The sequence below is a fragment of the Odocoileus virginianus genome, chromosome 8, assembly GCF_023699985.2.
Source record: "Odocoileus virginianus isolate 20LAN1187 ecotype Illinois chromosome 8, Ovbor_1.2, whole genome shotgun sequence".
Classification (NCBI taxonomy): Eukaryota; Metazoa; Chordata; class Mammalia; order Artiodactyla; family Cervidae; genus Odocoileus; species Odocoileus virginianus.
Window position 1 is genome coordinate 39,707,752 of NC_069681.1, and position 16,711 is coordinate 39,724,462.

The 16,711-nt window shown below is 42.5% G+C and overlaps 1 protein-coding gene across 1 annotated transcript in view; it reads left to right on the plus strand.

Moving 5' to 3' along the window:
- Positions 1-2,227: 2,227 nt before the first annotated feature.
- Positions 2,228-16,711, plus strand: part of DCT (dopachrome tautomerase) — a 35,453-nt gene continuing 20,969 nt past the window's right edge. The window contains exons 1-4 of the mRNA XM_020884415.2: positions 2,228-2,996; positions 11,956-12,255; positions 14,323-14,423; positions 14,552-14,718. Coding sequence (XP_020740074.1) covers positions 2,702-2,996; positions 11,956-12,255; positions 14,323-14,423; positions 14,552-14,718 — 863 coding nt within the window. The 5' untranslated portion in view covers positions 2,228-2,701. The remainder of the gene's footprint in view (positions 2,997-11,955; positions 12,256-14,322; positions 14,424-14,551; positions 14,719-16,711) is intronic.

Sequence of the window (16,711 nt, forward strand, 5' to 3'; positions counted from 1 at the left end):
TTTGTGACCTCATGAACTATAGCACGCCAGGCTCCTCTGTCCTCCACTGTCTCCTGGAGTTTGCTCAAATTCACGTCCATTGAGTTGGTGATGCTCTCTAGCCATCTCATCCTCTACTGCCCCCTTCTCCTTTTGCCTTCAGTCTTTCCCAACATCAGGGTCTTTTCCAATATGTTGGCTCTTCGCATCAGGTGGCTGAAGTATTTATTAGAGCTTCAGCTTTAGTATCAGGCCTTCCAGTGAATTGGGAAAGGAATACATCAAAGTTCCAAATTGGGAAAGGAGTACGTCAAGGCTGTATCTTGTCACCCTGCTTATTTAACTTATATGCAGAGTACATCATGAGAAATGCTGGACTGACTGAAGCAGAAGCTGGAATCAAGAATGCTTGGAGAAATATCAATAACTTCAGATATGCAGATGACACCACCCTTATGGCAGAAAGTGAAGAAGAACTGAAGAGCCTCTTGATGAAAGTGAAAGAGGAGAGTTAAAATGTTGGCTTAAAGTTCAATATTCAGAAAACCAAGATCATGGCATCTGGTCCCATCACTTCATGGCAAATAGAAGGGGAAACAGTGAAAACAGTGACAGACTTAATTTTCTTGGGCTCCAAAATCACTGCAGATGGTGACTGCAGCCATGAAATTAAAAGACGCTTGCTCCTTGGAAGAAAAGCTATGACAAATCTAGACAGTGTATTAAAAACCAGAGACATTACTTTGCTGACAAAGGTCCATATAGTCAAAGCTATGGCTTTTCCAGTAGTCATATATGGCTATGAGAGTTGGACCATAAAGAAAGTTGAGCACTGAAGAATGGATGCTTTTGAACTGTGGTGTTGGAAAAGATTATTGAGAGTCCCTTGGACTGCAAGGAAATCAAACCAATCAATCCTAAAGAAAATCAATCCTGAATATTCATTGGAAGGACTGATGCTGAAGCTCCAATAATTTGGCCACTTAGAACTGACTGATATGAAGAACTAACTCATGGGAAAAGACCCTGATGCTGGGAAAGATTGAAGGCAGGAGGAGTATGGGATGACAGAGGATGAGATGGCTGGATGGCATCACTGACTTAATGGACATGAGTTTGAGCAGGCTGTGGGAGTTGGTGATGGACAGGGAAGCTAGACATGCTGTAGTCCATGGGGTCGCAAAGAGTCAGACATGACTGAGAGACTGAACTGAACTTCCAGTGAATTTTTAGGATTGATTTACTTTAGGATTGACTGGTTTAATATCTATTTTCAGTCCAAGGGACTCAGAAGTCTCCTCCAGCATCTCAATTGGAAAGCATCAATTCTTTGACATTCAGCCTTCCTTATAGTGTAACTCTCACATCCTCTGAACACTACTGCTTGAAAAACCATAGCTTCGGACTACATGAACCTGTGTTGGCAAAGTAATGTCTCTGCTTTTAATACTTTGTCTAGGTTTGTCATAGCTTTTCTTCCAAGAAACATGCATGACACAGTACTTTATGTATTTAAAAAGAAAACCTGCTGCAGAGATGCGCTGAACAGAATGGGTGCTAAGTGACTTCAGTCGTGTCCAACCCTTTGTGACCCCAAGGACTGTAGCCCACCAGACTCTTCTCTCCACGGGGTTCTCTAGGCAAGAATACTGAGGTGGGTTGCCATTTCTTCCTCCAGGGGATCTTCCCAACCCAGGGGTCGAACCCACTTCTCTTAAGTCTCCTGCATTGCCAGGCGGTTCTTTACCACTAACACAACCTGGGAAACCCTGAATAGAATAGAACGTTATTGTTTGGAGGGAAGAGGATCCTCACTGTGAGTTGTGGAACAAAGCAATTCCTTGTACGTCAGCCCTCAATAAGTGTTTCTTTATTTGTGAAGTTGTGTGACAGCCTGTAGTGGTCTTTGGAAGCACATCAGGGAGCAGTCAGGAGTGAACGGCTGTTAGCAGTGGGGTTGATCTCTGAAGGGCTTTTGACGACAAGCTCACTGCATCTATTGACTCCCTGGGAAGTCTGAGGTCACAGGCTTGGCCAGAGCACATGAGCCCAGATAATGAAGATGGTTTTGCCCTCTTGAAACAAAGCCAGACATTTTATCTACTTCATTGTGCACTCTGGGTCATGTGCTAACGATGGGGATTTGTCTAATACTAATCCCGCTAATGACGGCTTCTCCCAGCCCTTACACAAACCCCACCAGGCCCCGTGATTTGGCAAGCCAGACAGAATAAAGGCAACACGGCATTTGGCTTTTGAACTGAGTTCAAGGCAATTAAAGTCATGGGCTAAGGAGGGAAGGAGGGGGTTCAGAAATACCAGTATAATAAGTAGCATGACTGGAGCGCTCCGTCAATTAACTCAATTAGACAAAGCCTGTTTCAACCAGGGAAGGCGGTGAGAAGCGCTCCCCTCATTAAATCTGGCTGTTAGAGGCGCTTCTGATGGAATGAAATTTGTTTTAGCGGTTTGCATCACATAAAGTCGTCTGTGTGTGTGCATGTACACAAAAGCACACATGTGGGTTCTGTAATTTTTGTGGGTCTTTTTTTCAAGAGGAGAGGAATAGAAGGCAGATCCAAGATATACTCCCTAAAACGTAAATTTCCCCCAAGTCAAAAAGCGGGTGAATGCTCAAGAGTCCAAGAGGGGAAGACCAGGAGAAAGCTGGAGAGAAGCAAGGAGTGGAGACGAGAGAGAGAGTTCTTCCGGTCCTAAAGCCATGAGCCTCCTTGGGTGGGGGCTTCTGCTCGGCTGCCTGGGCTGTGCGCTCCCGCCGGGGGCCCGGGCGCAGTTCCCCCGAGTCTGCATGACGGTCGGCAGTCTGCGGGCCAAGGAGTGCTGCCCACCGCTGGGCGCCGACCCCGCCAACGTCTGCGGCTCCCGGGAGGGCCGGGGCCAGTGTGCGGAGGTGCAGACCGACACCAGGCCCTGGAGCGGTCCTTACGTCCTGCGCAACCTGGACGACCGAGAGCGATGGCCCCGGAAGTTCTTCGACCGGATCTGCAGGTGCACAGGTGAGGGCGGCAGGCGGATGTGCGCATGCGCCCAGCTGGGTGGGGCTGGCCCGCTAATGGAGGAACCCCTTCCAAGGCAGAGATGCTCCGTCTAGGCTTTGAAAGGCAAACCAAGTTGGTCCATTGGCATTGAGGAAGGCTGATGTCTGGGTATATTCTGCACACCCGTTAGTAGATCTAGTTATGAGAACTAAAGAAATATTCCATGGGCCATGCTTGGTTCTATGAACGCGTGCCAGCACACCATGGGCTTGTCTGTTGGCGAGGGAAGCTAAAGAGTCCCAGAGTCAGCTTTGAAACCCAGAGCAAGTCCTTTCAAGATGGATTCAGTGCCCTCTCCTTCTGGGATGGGTTCGCACTTGTTGAAGAGGGAGGGTGGGTGATTCTTGGCATCGGTTAGACAGACGTCGGGGGGTAGGTGTTCTGTAGTTCGAGTCTCAGCATTACTAACCATCTGAACAGGTCTCAAGCAGGATATATCTTGCTCGTGAAGGTTATGACTGGCTTGTAACTTTGCCATCCTTGGGGAGATGTAAGGACAGAGCTGAAGAAGGGAGGGTAGTTTTTAGATAACAATGGCTTTTTTCACTCCTGTCTGGGTGTGATGTGAGCATTTCAGAATTTATACAGTATCCCTCTTTCAGACCTTGGCCTCTCTTATTACCTGTTTTTTTTGAAATCTCTGTGCACTTCTTACTTCTTTCGCTCTTCTGAGCCTTCTCAAATCCTCTTTAGTGGGGCTCCTCTCCAGTGTTCAGCAAACATGCACAGCAGTGATAAACACTCAAAGGCTGGCAGGGCATGTGAAGCACACACACAAAAACATAAGCAGCAACTTTAGCAAAGCCCTTGGAAACTGTTTTACAGTGTCCAGCTGCCTAAGAGGTTTTCCTTTTTAATTATGTTTTTATTGATGTTCTTATATGATGCTAGAATATAGGAGAATATAGATAATTGAGCTATGTAAGGACATTAAAAAGGTAAACTAAGAATGTACAAAGGGCTGTGATATAAGAATGAGATCAGGTTTCTTTTCTAACTGAAAATTCTGAAGCTATTTTATATAGAATGGATAAACAAGGCCTTTTGTATAGCACAGGGAACTATAGTCAATACTGTATAAGAAACCATAGTGGAAAAGGAAAATCTCTGGCTTTATAATCATTATTTTGTAGTCATATTGTTAATTCTGTAATTCAAAGGATTTATTAGTTTTGTCTTGGGGGTATTAATTGTGACAAAATGTTTGTAATAACATGTTGAATGTATACTATTTATTTTTTTCTAATCTAATTGACCACTTGCTTCTGTAGACATCTCATAGATTCTCACAGTTTTTTAATCTAATGAGATGCAGCAGGTTTCATATTACTTGTGGGATTGGAAACCACACTACACAGTGACTTCTTTGCTGGTGACTCAAAAATTCTTCTGGAAAGCTTATTTCCAGGTCAGTCAATGATAGAGTGCCACAAGTTAGAAACTTTGGGAATCTCCATTTTATGGAATCCTGGCAGCAGAAGACATTAGGAACTCAGGTATAACTGTTAACTCTCCTTATCACTACCCATACCTGGGCTTCCCAGGTGGTGCAGTGGTGAAGAATCCACCTGCCAATGCAGGAGGCGCAGGTTCAATCCCTGGGTCAGGAAGATCCCCTGGAGAAGGAAATGGCAACCCACTCCAGTATTCTTGCCTGGAAAAACCATAAACAGAGGAGCCTGATAGGCTACAGACATGGGGTCCCAAAGGGTCGGACAGAACTGAGCAACTGAACACATACACGCATATCACCATCTACTGTATCTTTCTGACCTGACTAGGAAGGTTTTTTTTTTTTTTTTTTTAAAGTGAAATGGAAGGAATCAGGGGTGGCAGAATAGAAGAGATAATTGCAGTCTCCCTGTCCTGAGAGAGTACTTAAAAATATTCCCTCTAGAAGTGGCAGTAACTTTGGGTCACAGTGACCTACTTTCAAAATGTTCTCAGGAGGATGTGTGCACTCAATCGCTCATTTGTGTCCAACTGTTTGCTACCCCCATGGACTGGAGGAGCCACCAGGCTCCTCTGTCCATGGAATTTTCCAGGCAAGAATACTGGAGTGGGTTGTCCTACTTCAGGGGATCTTCTTGACCCAGGTATTGAACCCATGTTTCCTGTGTCTCCTGCATTGACAGGTGGATTCTTTACCACTGTGCCATCTGAGCTTCCCAGGTGGCACAGTGGTAAACATACCTAAGAAGGCAGTGAGCCAGAAACAGGGCCTGACCTGTAAGTCCAGAAGGACATCACGTATCTGTAGACCAATCAAAGGAAGCAGGGTGTATGGTCTCCATCTCCAGCCATTGTCAAGGCCAGGACTGCCTCTTAGAACTCCCTGTCTCCCTCCTCTGAGATTTGATCTGTCTAGACTCATTCAGGACCATAGCTCTTTCCATCCCAGCTTTGGATTGACTCCACTTATGTTGTCTAGATGGTCTTTTTTTCTTTGAGCCTCAGGACACCAGACTAAGTCCTTAGTGATTGGGCTGGACAGGTATTTAGTATATCCAGTAATCACTGTAATGTGTCATATGCCCCAAAGCAAGACATATGTTTTTGAGTTTATTCTCCCTAAAGAGTGAATTGCTTGCTTTCTTAGGCTAATTTCTTCATGATGTAGGAGGCAGTCTTCAGAAGTTAAACCTCATCTTCAGTGCCCAAAGTACCCCCCGCCCCTGCCATAACCTCAAAATTCTTTGGCAAGTAGATTCTTCTAGTGTCACCCCAAATTTATTAATGAAATGTAGATAGCAACAAGGCTGTTGATGACCTCGGAACTTTGTTAATTCCGTGGAAATATAAACACACCATTCATCTGTTAATGGACATTGAGATTGTTTCTTTATCTTGGTCGTTGGGGATAATGCTGAAATGAGCATGGGAATCTCAGTATCTTTGTGAGATCCTGATTAACGTTCTTTTGGATAAATACTCAGAAATTGGATTGCTGGATTGTATGGTAGTTTAATTTTTAATTTTTTGAAGAATCTTCATACTGTTTTCCACAGCAGCTGCATCATTTTGCATTTCCATCAGTAGTGTGCAAGGGTTCCAATTTCTTTGCATCCTAGTCAGATGGTATGTATTTGCAATTTAATGCTATTCAGCCCTAGAAAAGAAGGAAATTCGGCAGTATGCGGCAACATGAATGAACCTCGAGGACATTGTGCTAAGAAGATACGTCAGCCACAGAAAGACAAATACTGGATAATTCTATGTACGTAAGGCATCTGAGATAGTCGAGTTCATATAATCAAAGAACAGAATGGTAGTTACCAGGAGCTGGGAGGGAGGGGAAATAAAGATTTAGTAATCAGAGGCTATAAAGTTTCATAATCAAGACGAATACGATCTGTACAATGTTGTATCTAGAGTCAACAGTAATGTTTTAAACAATTAAATGTGTGTTAAGAGGGTAAATCTCATGTAAAGTATTCTTAGCACAGTAAAATAAAAATAAAAAGAACCACCCGTAGTCTCCATGATCTTGAAGTTGGTAAAGGATTTTAGCTCAATAAAAATAAATAAATAAAAACTCTGATGGGAAAAAAACCCTAAATTATGTACTCAAATTCTCTAGAGAGAACTTTTGTATTCTCTGTGGAGATAATTTCAAACTGAAAAATTATCGAACTTAATTTTCAAGAAGAGCTTCATTTCAGGAGATCTTGGCATCAGAGAGTCACCTTCCAAATCTTACCTGCCAATTGGCATTCCTGGGAAAAGACCAGTTGCAGCTGTGTTTTTGGACTTTTGAAAAACACGTGCACCAAATGGGTTTTGAACAATTGTCTGAGAATTTCTTGTCGTACAACTAAGTGCCTCCATCTTCCAGTCTCTAAAATGGGGATAATGATGAAACCACACTTGTAAAATCCTTTTGAGCTTTGTAGATGAAAGGCTTCATGTGAGTGTAAAGTATTGTTATTAATATAATAGAATCTCTAATTAAAAGAAATAGGCTATTTAGAGCTCCTTGTAAATTCACTAATCGGTGGTCTTTAAACTTATTTAGTCTAATAGCCTTTGGAGGTTGAGCTGATGTGGTTCATGTAGGAACGTGCATTCTTTTGTTGTTCTCATTCTTTTTCCATTTTTATCCTAGTCCTAAGTAGGTATAAGGCTTTGTCTTTTTAAATTTCATTTTTGCTCAAGGACATATTAAATAACAGATAGACTGATATCTAGGGACCTTTTACTTTTTCTCTCTCCATTCCCCAGTGAGATAATGCAATCCTTCCTAAAGGGTCTCCTTTTTTTTTTTAAACTGTTGCTATCAGTGGATTAATGGAAAAACTCAACTCATTAAATTAATATAAGGGACTGCTAGGAAATCTAAATTAAAAAAATAAACATTTTGTGTGGTAAGCTTTTATGTTACTGCATTTTTCAGTTGTCTTCAGTATTTTAACAAATTCTTTAGACCAGGTTTAGAAGCACAAATATGAAAGGGAGCTGACTGCAGAGCTGTGGGTATGTTTTCTCTGAGACATGCTGGAAAAGGGATTTTTTTTAAAGTCAAATACATTTCTAGGTAATAGGTGAGCTCAAATCCACACAAACGCTTTCTTATTAGCATTTCTGCATTGCTTTTCAGGGACAACTTTGGCTTTGTGAGAAGAGATGGCTTTGTTCAACACAGTTGTGAACCATCTCTGATCTTCTGTCAGAATGAATCATTTCATCTTCTGTCATCCATGGTGCTCAGTTAATTCTTGTTTTCACTTTTCCCATAGTTAGGCTGGTGTTGATATTTCATCGCACTCATGTTCCTCATACCACTAGATGAAGGCACCGAGCCTGATTTATATTTATATCCTCTAGCACTTAATGCCTTTTATCCAGTTATTCATGACTCCTTCATCAACCACCTAACCAATGTTTATTTAGCACCAATTATGTTAGGTCCTTCAGATACTAAGGGGAAAACCCCAACATGATTTTTAATATGTCCAAATGTGCTGGTTGAGTAAGACAGGTATGAAAACAAATACTTAAAGACTATGAGATTTGATCAGTGGTAACTTGTAAAACTAGTAATGATAACGCTTCATATAGAACTTACTATGTACCAGTACTGCTCTATGTTACCATGATTGCTTCCTGTAAGAACACTGTATTCCAATAGGACAGGTTTTGAGAGGTCAAGTCCACAGTAATCAAGTGTGGCAGTTGTATGAATGTACATAAATATGTGAGTGTGCAGAGAAGGGCATGTTTAATTTTGACCTTTCTTTAGGTAACAGGTGCTAATAAATTATTTGTTGAGTAAATAAATGAGGAAGATAGTTATTGGTAATTTAGTTTCCAGCAACCAAAAAGAATATTGGTAGAGAAAGTGCAGAGATCTTAAAACTCATGGCCTAGGTTATGAATTACTCAATTTTAATAATGAGACACCAAAATTCAAAGACAAATTTTATTCCTTTAAATCTAGAAATATATTGAATTTATTGTTTCAAAATTTGTGCATGCTATTTCTTAACATTTAAAAAGGAAGCAATTGCTCTCCTGTTGTAGAGTTGTAACTGCATATTCACCTCTGATCATCTGGCCTTGGGGAAACAACTGGAAGTTTGGGTATTTAGTATCCTTCACGTGCATTTTGTTCAATCACTTCTCAAAAAATACTCTGCTCCTATGCTGCTGGTGAGTCACTTTAGTCATGTCCAACTCTTTGCAACCCCATGGACTATAGTCTTCCAGGCTCCTCTGTCCATGGGGATTCTCCAGGCAAGAATACTGGAGTGGGTTGTCATGCCCTCCTCCAGGGAATCTTCCCAACCCAGGGAAGGAACCTGCGTCTCTTATGTCTCCTGCATCTGCAGGTGGGTTTTTTGCCACTGGCACCACCTGGGAAGTCCACTCTGTTCCATTAGAAACTGTGAAAGTGGAGGGACGTATTTCAATCAAGATGTTTTAAAAATAGATATGATTCAATTATAGTAGGCACCCCAAGGGAAAATAGATAGACTCCAAGCTCCATGAAGACCGAAGTACCTTGCATAACATCTGATACTGTAGTAGCCGTTGAATAAGTATTGATTAAATAATTTATATTTAATAGCTTCACCTGAGTGATCAACATAAATTTTAATGTTTAATGTAAGCTGTTCAAAAACTTGATTTTCAGTCTTAGGACTAGTAGAATTTTTCCTTTTAACTATTATTTCAAACTTAATTTTTCATTTGGTGTTGAAACAGGAAAATGCAAATAAAGCTAAGTAAGGGTAGGTAAATGGCTTCCCAGGTGGCACCAGTGGTAAAGGACCTGCCTGCCAATGCAGAAGACATAAGAACTGTGGGTTCTATCCCTGGGTCGGGAAGATCCCCTGGAGGAGGACATGGCAACCCACTCCAGTATTCTTGCCTGAAGAATCCCATGGACAGAGGAGCCTGGTGGGCTATGGTCCATAGAGTCGCAGAGTCGGATACGACTGAGGTAACTTAGCACGCATGCACACAAGGATAGGTATGATATTTTGTATATTACAAAGAGCATAGGACTACCCCCCTCTCAAATTCTTCCTACTTATGATATTTTTAAGGACATTTCTTTTAACCATAGAAAAATAGCAGACTGTATTTTCTTTATACAGGACACATGCTCATTTTGTTTTCATGCTGTTGGAAAATTTTCTTTTCCTTTAGAGATCCAAATAACCCTCTTTTTTATATTTTTTTTTTTATTTATTTGGCTGTGTAGGGTCTTAGTTGTGACTTTTCGCTGTGTCATGTGGGATCTTTCTTTGTGGCAGTACGGACTCTCTAGTCATGCTACACGGGCTTGTTGCTCCTCAGCATGTGGGATCCTAGTTCCCCAAATAGGGATTGGACCTGTGTCCCCTGCATTGCACCACCAGGGAAGTCCCTAACCTTCTCCTTACCATGGTCATAGTATGTTTTACTTACCTCTATTTTGGTACTTGCAGTTTATCAAAATTACTTGCAGGGCCTGCTTTTCCTTCTGATTCACAAGGACAGGGAGAGAAAGGAAGAAGAAAATTGAGAATTATTGAATCCATCTGCTACATGCTTTTTATATCCTTCTTTTAATTTAAAAATTTTTAATTTCAACTTTATTTATGTATAAATGGCAAATAAAATTGTAAGATATTTAAGGTGTCCATTGTGATGATTTGGCTTTTTGCTCCTTTCATTCATTAAATGAAGATTCATTCATTCGTCCAAGGCCCAGCATAGGCCTAGGCAGCAGGATAATTGCCTTCCAGGTGCCTGCAGCTGAGCCAGTAGATGTCTACAATTGCCACAATTAATTCAATGAAAAAAGAAATAGGAGGTGTCATGGGAGCACAGCTTGGGGGTCATCTGACCGTGATGTGTGGGATCAGGGATGACCGTTAGAGAGCCCATTGTGCAGCTTAAAGGAGGAATAGGCAAACTAAGTGAAGAAGAAGGTAGTAAGACTGTGAGGGAAAAGTGTTCAAAATAGAAGGAAGAGCAAGTAAAAAGATCTGGGAGGAAGAGGAGGAGGAGAAGGCAGGAAGCTGACACGTTAAATGTTTCACACAACCCCCAGGAGATAAGTTATTGCCCTCTTTTGTTTCAACACACAAACAATATTTAAGTGTTTACTCTCTAACTTATCACTACCTAAGGAATGAGATGCTGGTCAAACCAAATGCAATGAAAGTCAAAGTCAAAGTGTAGTCGTTTAGTCATGTCTGACTCTTTGTGGCCCCATGGACTGCAGCCCACCAGGCTCCTCTGTCCATGGGGATTCCCCAGGCAAGAATTCTGGAGTGGGATCCAGGATCCCACTTCTCCAGGGGATCTTCCTGACGCAGGGATTGAACTGTGGTCTCCGGCATTGCAGGCAAGACTCTTTACTGTCTGAGCCACCAGGGAAACCCAAGTGTAATAAACAAGGCTCAACAGGGAAAAGTCAACCTAAAATATTTCAGTTTTAGACGCTAAACAGAAAGAGGCCTGGAGCTTGGTATGACTAGTACTCGGTCCCTGGGATGATAAAATGGATGAGCAGTTTGTGCAGAGATGGGCAACCCTGCAGTGATTTGCACTTTCTGACCCTAGGGCCACTAATTCACCTTTATGACCTGCCAGCCTCCATTGATTTTGTCTTAACTCTGTCTCCTTTGTAACATAAACCAGCTTTTTAAATGTTGGATTTCACCTAAATTCTTGGAAATCAGTTTATTTATTTTGGTTCCCCCTTTAGCTTGGTATATATTCTCTTTCTTCTGTAAATCAATAGCCTTCTGCATGTGCTTCAGGGGAGAGGCACCAAGCAGGGATGACATTTGAGGCTGCAGCCCTGTCCCAGGAAGGGACATCTGACGTGATCCATGAGTGGAACAGATGGCAGCACTTGTCTTGGCCTCCCAAGGCTTCCATAACAAAGGACCACAGACTGGGTGGCACACAGAAACTCACTTTCTCACAATTCTGAAGGCCTGACATCCCAGATCAAGGTGTCAGCAGGGTGTGTGTCTTGAGGTATCTGTTGGCTTGTTGAGTCCTGACACCCCTCTCTGAGTCCAAATTTCCTTTTCTTAAGTGGACACCAGTCATGTTGGATTAACCACACACCCCCTCCCTGCCCCACCACAGTGCCTTCATGTTAACTTACTTTTTTTAAAGACCCTATCTCCAAAAATAGCCCCCTGAGTGCTAGGGGTTAGGACTTCAGCATATGAATTTGGTGGGGATTCAATTCAGCTCATAACACCATGGAATTTGTTTCATGTCCTGTTTCTTTGCTGGGAATATTTCTAGAAACTCTCTGGTGTTCAGTCCCCTTGGAGAGACAAACATTTCAAGCAGAGCGCGAGGAAAGGCAACTGACCTTCTCTTCCGTTCTACTCCAGAAATTTCTTCCAAGCTACATAAGCTTACTTCTTCTTCCATCTTTCCCTTAATTTCTCAAATGCACTAGGAAACTTCGCCGGCTATAACTGTGGAGACTGCAGGTTTGGCTGGACTGGCCCCAAATGCGATCAGAAGAAACCATTGGTTGTCCGGCAAGATGTCCATTCCTTGACCCCTCAAGAGAGGGAGCAATTCTTGGGCGCCTTAGACCTCGCAAAGTACACTCCGCACCCCGACTACGTGATCACCACGCAACACTGGCTGGGACTCCTGGGGCCCAATGGGACCCAACCACAGATCACCAACTGCAGCATTTATGATTTCTTTGTGTGGCTCCACTATTATTCTGTCAGAGATACATTATTAGGTGAGCTTCTCCCCCTTTACCTTAAGGTATCTTAGGGGCGTCCTAGGTGGTTCGGTGGTAAAGAATCTGCCTGCTAATGCAGGAGCTGCAGGAGACTCAGGTGTTCTGAAATCGTGCTCTATTTGCAATTATCCTCACTTTTGAGGCTCCTGGTTGGGGTTAGGGTGAGTGAAGACACAGCGCTCACTTTGAATAGTAAGATTCTCATTTGGAATCTGTCCTTGTGTTTGGGCTTCCCTGGTGGCTCACCAGTAAAGAATCTGCCTGCAATGCAGGAGACTTGAGTTCCATCCCTGGGTTGGGAAGCTCCCCTGGGGAGAGGATGGCAGCCCACTCCAGTATTCTTGCCTGGAGAATCCCATGGACAGAGGAGCCTGGCGGGTTACCGTCCTTCGCATCACAGAGTCAGCTGCGACTGAGCACAGCACAGCCCTTGTGTTTATCACTCATTCCCCCTCCTCATTTTGTTTTGAGAACTTTAAACTTTGTTCTGCATTAAAACATTTACAAAGGGTTGCCTAGCCAACAGCAGCAACAGCAGTTTTTCCCCTCAGTGTGGGTCTTTTTAAAACTTGCCTCACAGGTAAGCATCTGTCTTTCTGTGTCGATAGATACGGAGGCTCTTCCGGCTATAAACCTTTATAGTTTTCCTGTCATCACTCTGAAGAATTTTTGCTTTATGAGAGGGTAGTCTCTCAAGAGGAAAAGAAAACTATAGTTTCTGGTCGCATCTAGGAATTAAATTTATATTCATGTCTGTTCATCTCTCTGAAGTTATTATGGGGACTTCGAAAAAGAACTAAAGTTAGCTCAAGTTTCTACATAACCATCAAAAGCTGTTATGAGACGGAGAAGAAGGATTGGAAAGGCAGTAAGGAGGTCATTAAATCGCCCAAAGCTTTTCACTAAAATTGGCAGTTCCAGAGGCCAGCCAAATTGGTTGGAATGTATTTTCCCTCTCTTCTGGTCACGGCAACCATGCTTGTCAGCTAATAGTTGTAACTGATTGATGGCTGAGGCAAAACCCGTGAAAGTTCCTTTTGGTTCCAAATGCTCAATTCAAACTAAGTGTAGTTGAAGTTACTTTGTTCTACATTAATCGCTCCCTATAAATGCAGGCATTTGTAAGGAATGGGTTAGAAAAAGTCTTTTAAAATATATTTCATTTAGATCTTAATGATCTGTTCTTTGGGATACTCTTATTTTATCTTCCTGAAGCACTGCTTAAAAAACTTTATAATATAAATAATAATATAATATAATTTATAACACTGTTATAAATTAACAGGAGCTCTTAAGATGACCCGAGTTTCTCTGGATCTCTGCTGACCATCAGACTTTTGAGAGATGAAGGAGAATTTATCCTGAAAGTGCTATTTGCCTCTGAGATTGTTTTGTTGTGGTTGTTGTTTTCAGAGGAATAAATGACAAAAACAGCTGTTTTCCCTTATGGTTGCCAAAGAGGAAAGGTGGATGGGGAGATTAACAGACACACACTGCTGTATATAAAATATTAATAAACAATAAGACCCTATTGTATAGCCCAGGGAACTATATTCAATATCTTGTAATACCACAATGAGAAAGAAGAAAAAAAAAAAAATATATATATATATATGTGTGTGCTTCCCAGGTGGTGCAGTGGTAAAGAATCTGTGCCAGTGTAAGAGACGTAGATGCATTCCCTGAGTCAGGAAGATCCCCTGGAGAAGGAAATGGTAACCCACTCCAGTCTGCTTGTCTGGAGAATCCCATGGACAGAGGAGAGGAGCCTGGGGGGCTGCAGTCCATGGGGTCCCAAAGAGTTGAATACAGCTGAATGTGTGCATGCGTGTGCACACGTGCGCATGCACGCACACACACACACACATGCATTCAGCAAACTGAATCACTTTGCTTTCCCTGAAACATTATGAATCAGCTATTGCTTCAATAAAAATTAATTAATTAAAAAAATCCAGTTGTCTTCTGACTAAAACATCAGAGACCTCTCCAGCACATCCCGGGTAAGGTTCACGTTAAAAAATTCTATTCCGTGACCTCTAACATGTTTCCCAATTGTTTTAGGACCAGGGCGCCCATACAAGGCTATAGATTTCTCACACCAAGGACCTGCCTTTGTTACCTGGCACCGGTACCACTTGTTATGGCTGGAAAGGGATCTCCAGGTTGGTTGAAAGTTTCTTTTAATTTTGCTATGTATTTGGGCAAGACCCGTGTAAGTCTTTGCTTCCTGCATTTTCTTGTTGTTTCTGATGACATGAATTGAATGTCTGGTCATGCCCTTTGCTTTTAGCGCCTTACTGGCAACGAGTCCTTCGCTTTGCCCTACTGGAATTTTGCCACAGGCAGGAACGAGTGTGACGTGTGCACAGACCAGCTCCTCGGGGCAGCAAGGCAAGACGAGCCGACCCTGATTAGTCAGAACTCCCGATTCTCCAGCTGGGAGATTGTCTGTGATAGGTAATGATATGGGTACCTGCTGTGGAAATCCAAGAGACCGGGTTTCCTCATGTCTGAGAGATGGACAGTCACTTTACAATTCTGTTTCTAATGCGTGTTGAATTCTGTTTATATGTTTCTGAAAGTTATTTTCCTGTAGGAAATAGGATTTTAAAAAATCCTGAGTCCTTTAGTAAAAAAAAAAAATAGAGGTATGGAAATCACACTTATAAACTGAGTGTGCTTGGCCATCACTTTGAGATCCACTGTTTTAAAATGAGAAGTGTTTTCTGTATTCAGCCAACATGTCTTAAGCTCCGATCATATTCTAAGCAGTTTAATAGTGCTGGGAATACATGGATGAATAAAATACAGCCTTTCTTTGGAATATCGTCTTATACTTACAAAGGTAGGTGGCCGGTAAACAAATTACAGTACAACGTGAGAAGTTATTTTAATAGGTGTGTGTGCAAAGCCAAGAAGAGAAGCAGGGAAAGTCTTTAGGAGGTGGAGATGATTATCCTGACACTTCAAGGAGGCACAGACCTTTCAACCAGAGGTGAGGGAAGGTGGTGTGTCCTTGGTGGGGGCAACATTATCTTATAAAGCTAGAAAAGCCTCTAGAAGTTGTCTGGTATGGCTGGACCACAGGTTTCTGGGGAGTAGAGGGGAACAGGATTTGCAGTGGAGAGATAGATCTTTAAAGTACTAAAACTGGGTCATGTGTAGCTGGTGTGCGAACTTTTTTTCTACCATAAGTCATACCAACATATGTTGGTTATTAAAAAAAATAAAATACTAAAGTACACGCAGGCAGCCAGTAGCTCATGAAGAATTCTGTCCTCAGTGATTCCTTGAATATGTTTCTTTCCGAGCACACATCTCAGGAACAGACTCCCCAAGCAGCTCTTCTGTCTCTCTGCATTTGTTGTTTCCTCCACAACCCTCCAGTGTTGAACCCTGCTGTACTAACACCCTTGTCCTGTGTCTTTGGACTGCTCCATGGCACAGAGCATTGCCGTCTACACCCCAGGCTGGGCATGCGTGTGTTCTGGGGACTCCAGCTCACAGGGACCCCATCTTCTCCATCCTGAGCTTTTCCTACAGCCCTCTAGAGAGTGCCCGTGGGGATGTAGTTAAGTGCTGTGTCTGTGACTCTGAGTCATTCCAGAAGGCTCCATGTCTCATAGTGTCCTGGGCTATTAGTTGGTGATATGTGAAAAGAGATTTCTCTGATCAGATACATTTAGAGAATGCTGAACTTAAAAAGCCTTTAGAAGTTTTAGGATGTTTCAGAGCCTTTAAGTAACTGTATTCTTATTTTTCAAGAGGGGCTTAAACTTACCTGACCCTGACACCCTTAATTTCACAGGCCGTCTCACTGGAATGCTCTGGGAAAGGCAGCTTTTGGAGGCTGTTTCTGCCTAGTTTTTAGGCACCAGCCTATTTCATCTTCCTGTGTGCTTTGATTCTATTCTCACACACCCAGTATGATTCCCTCACCCATTAAAATCCACACAGAAACGTCTTTAAAAATTTATGTCTACCAAATGAAATACTGCTCTGATGGTGGAATTCCAGGCTGCAACAGGCACGTGGGATATAATCTTATGGGCAGGGGTCCCCAGCCTCTGGGATCTAATGCCTGATGATCTGAGGTGGAGTCGATGTAATAATAATAGAAAAAAAGTGCATAATAAGTATAATGCACTTGAATCATTCTGAAACCATCCCACCACCCCCACCCACCACGCCAGTCTGTGGAAACATTGCCTTCCCCGAAATCGGTCCCTGGTGCCAGAAAGGTTGGGGCCCACCTTCTCAGCCTCCATGTTTACCAAGTAACCATCCCAACCTTAGAACATTTTCTAACACGGCATTTCTCCTAATTCCTCTCCTCCATATAGTATCATCTGTTTTGACTCTGACCTCTTCCATTTGTCTTCAGTTTGCCTGGAATGCTTTCCTAGCTTCACTTCTGCCAAACTGGCTTAGTGAAAGTCGCACAGTCGTG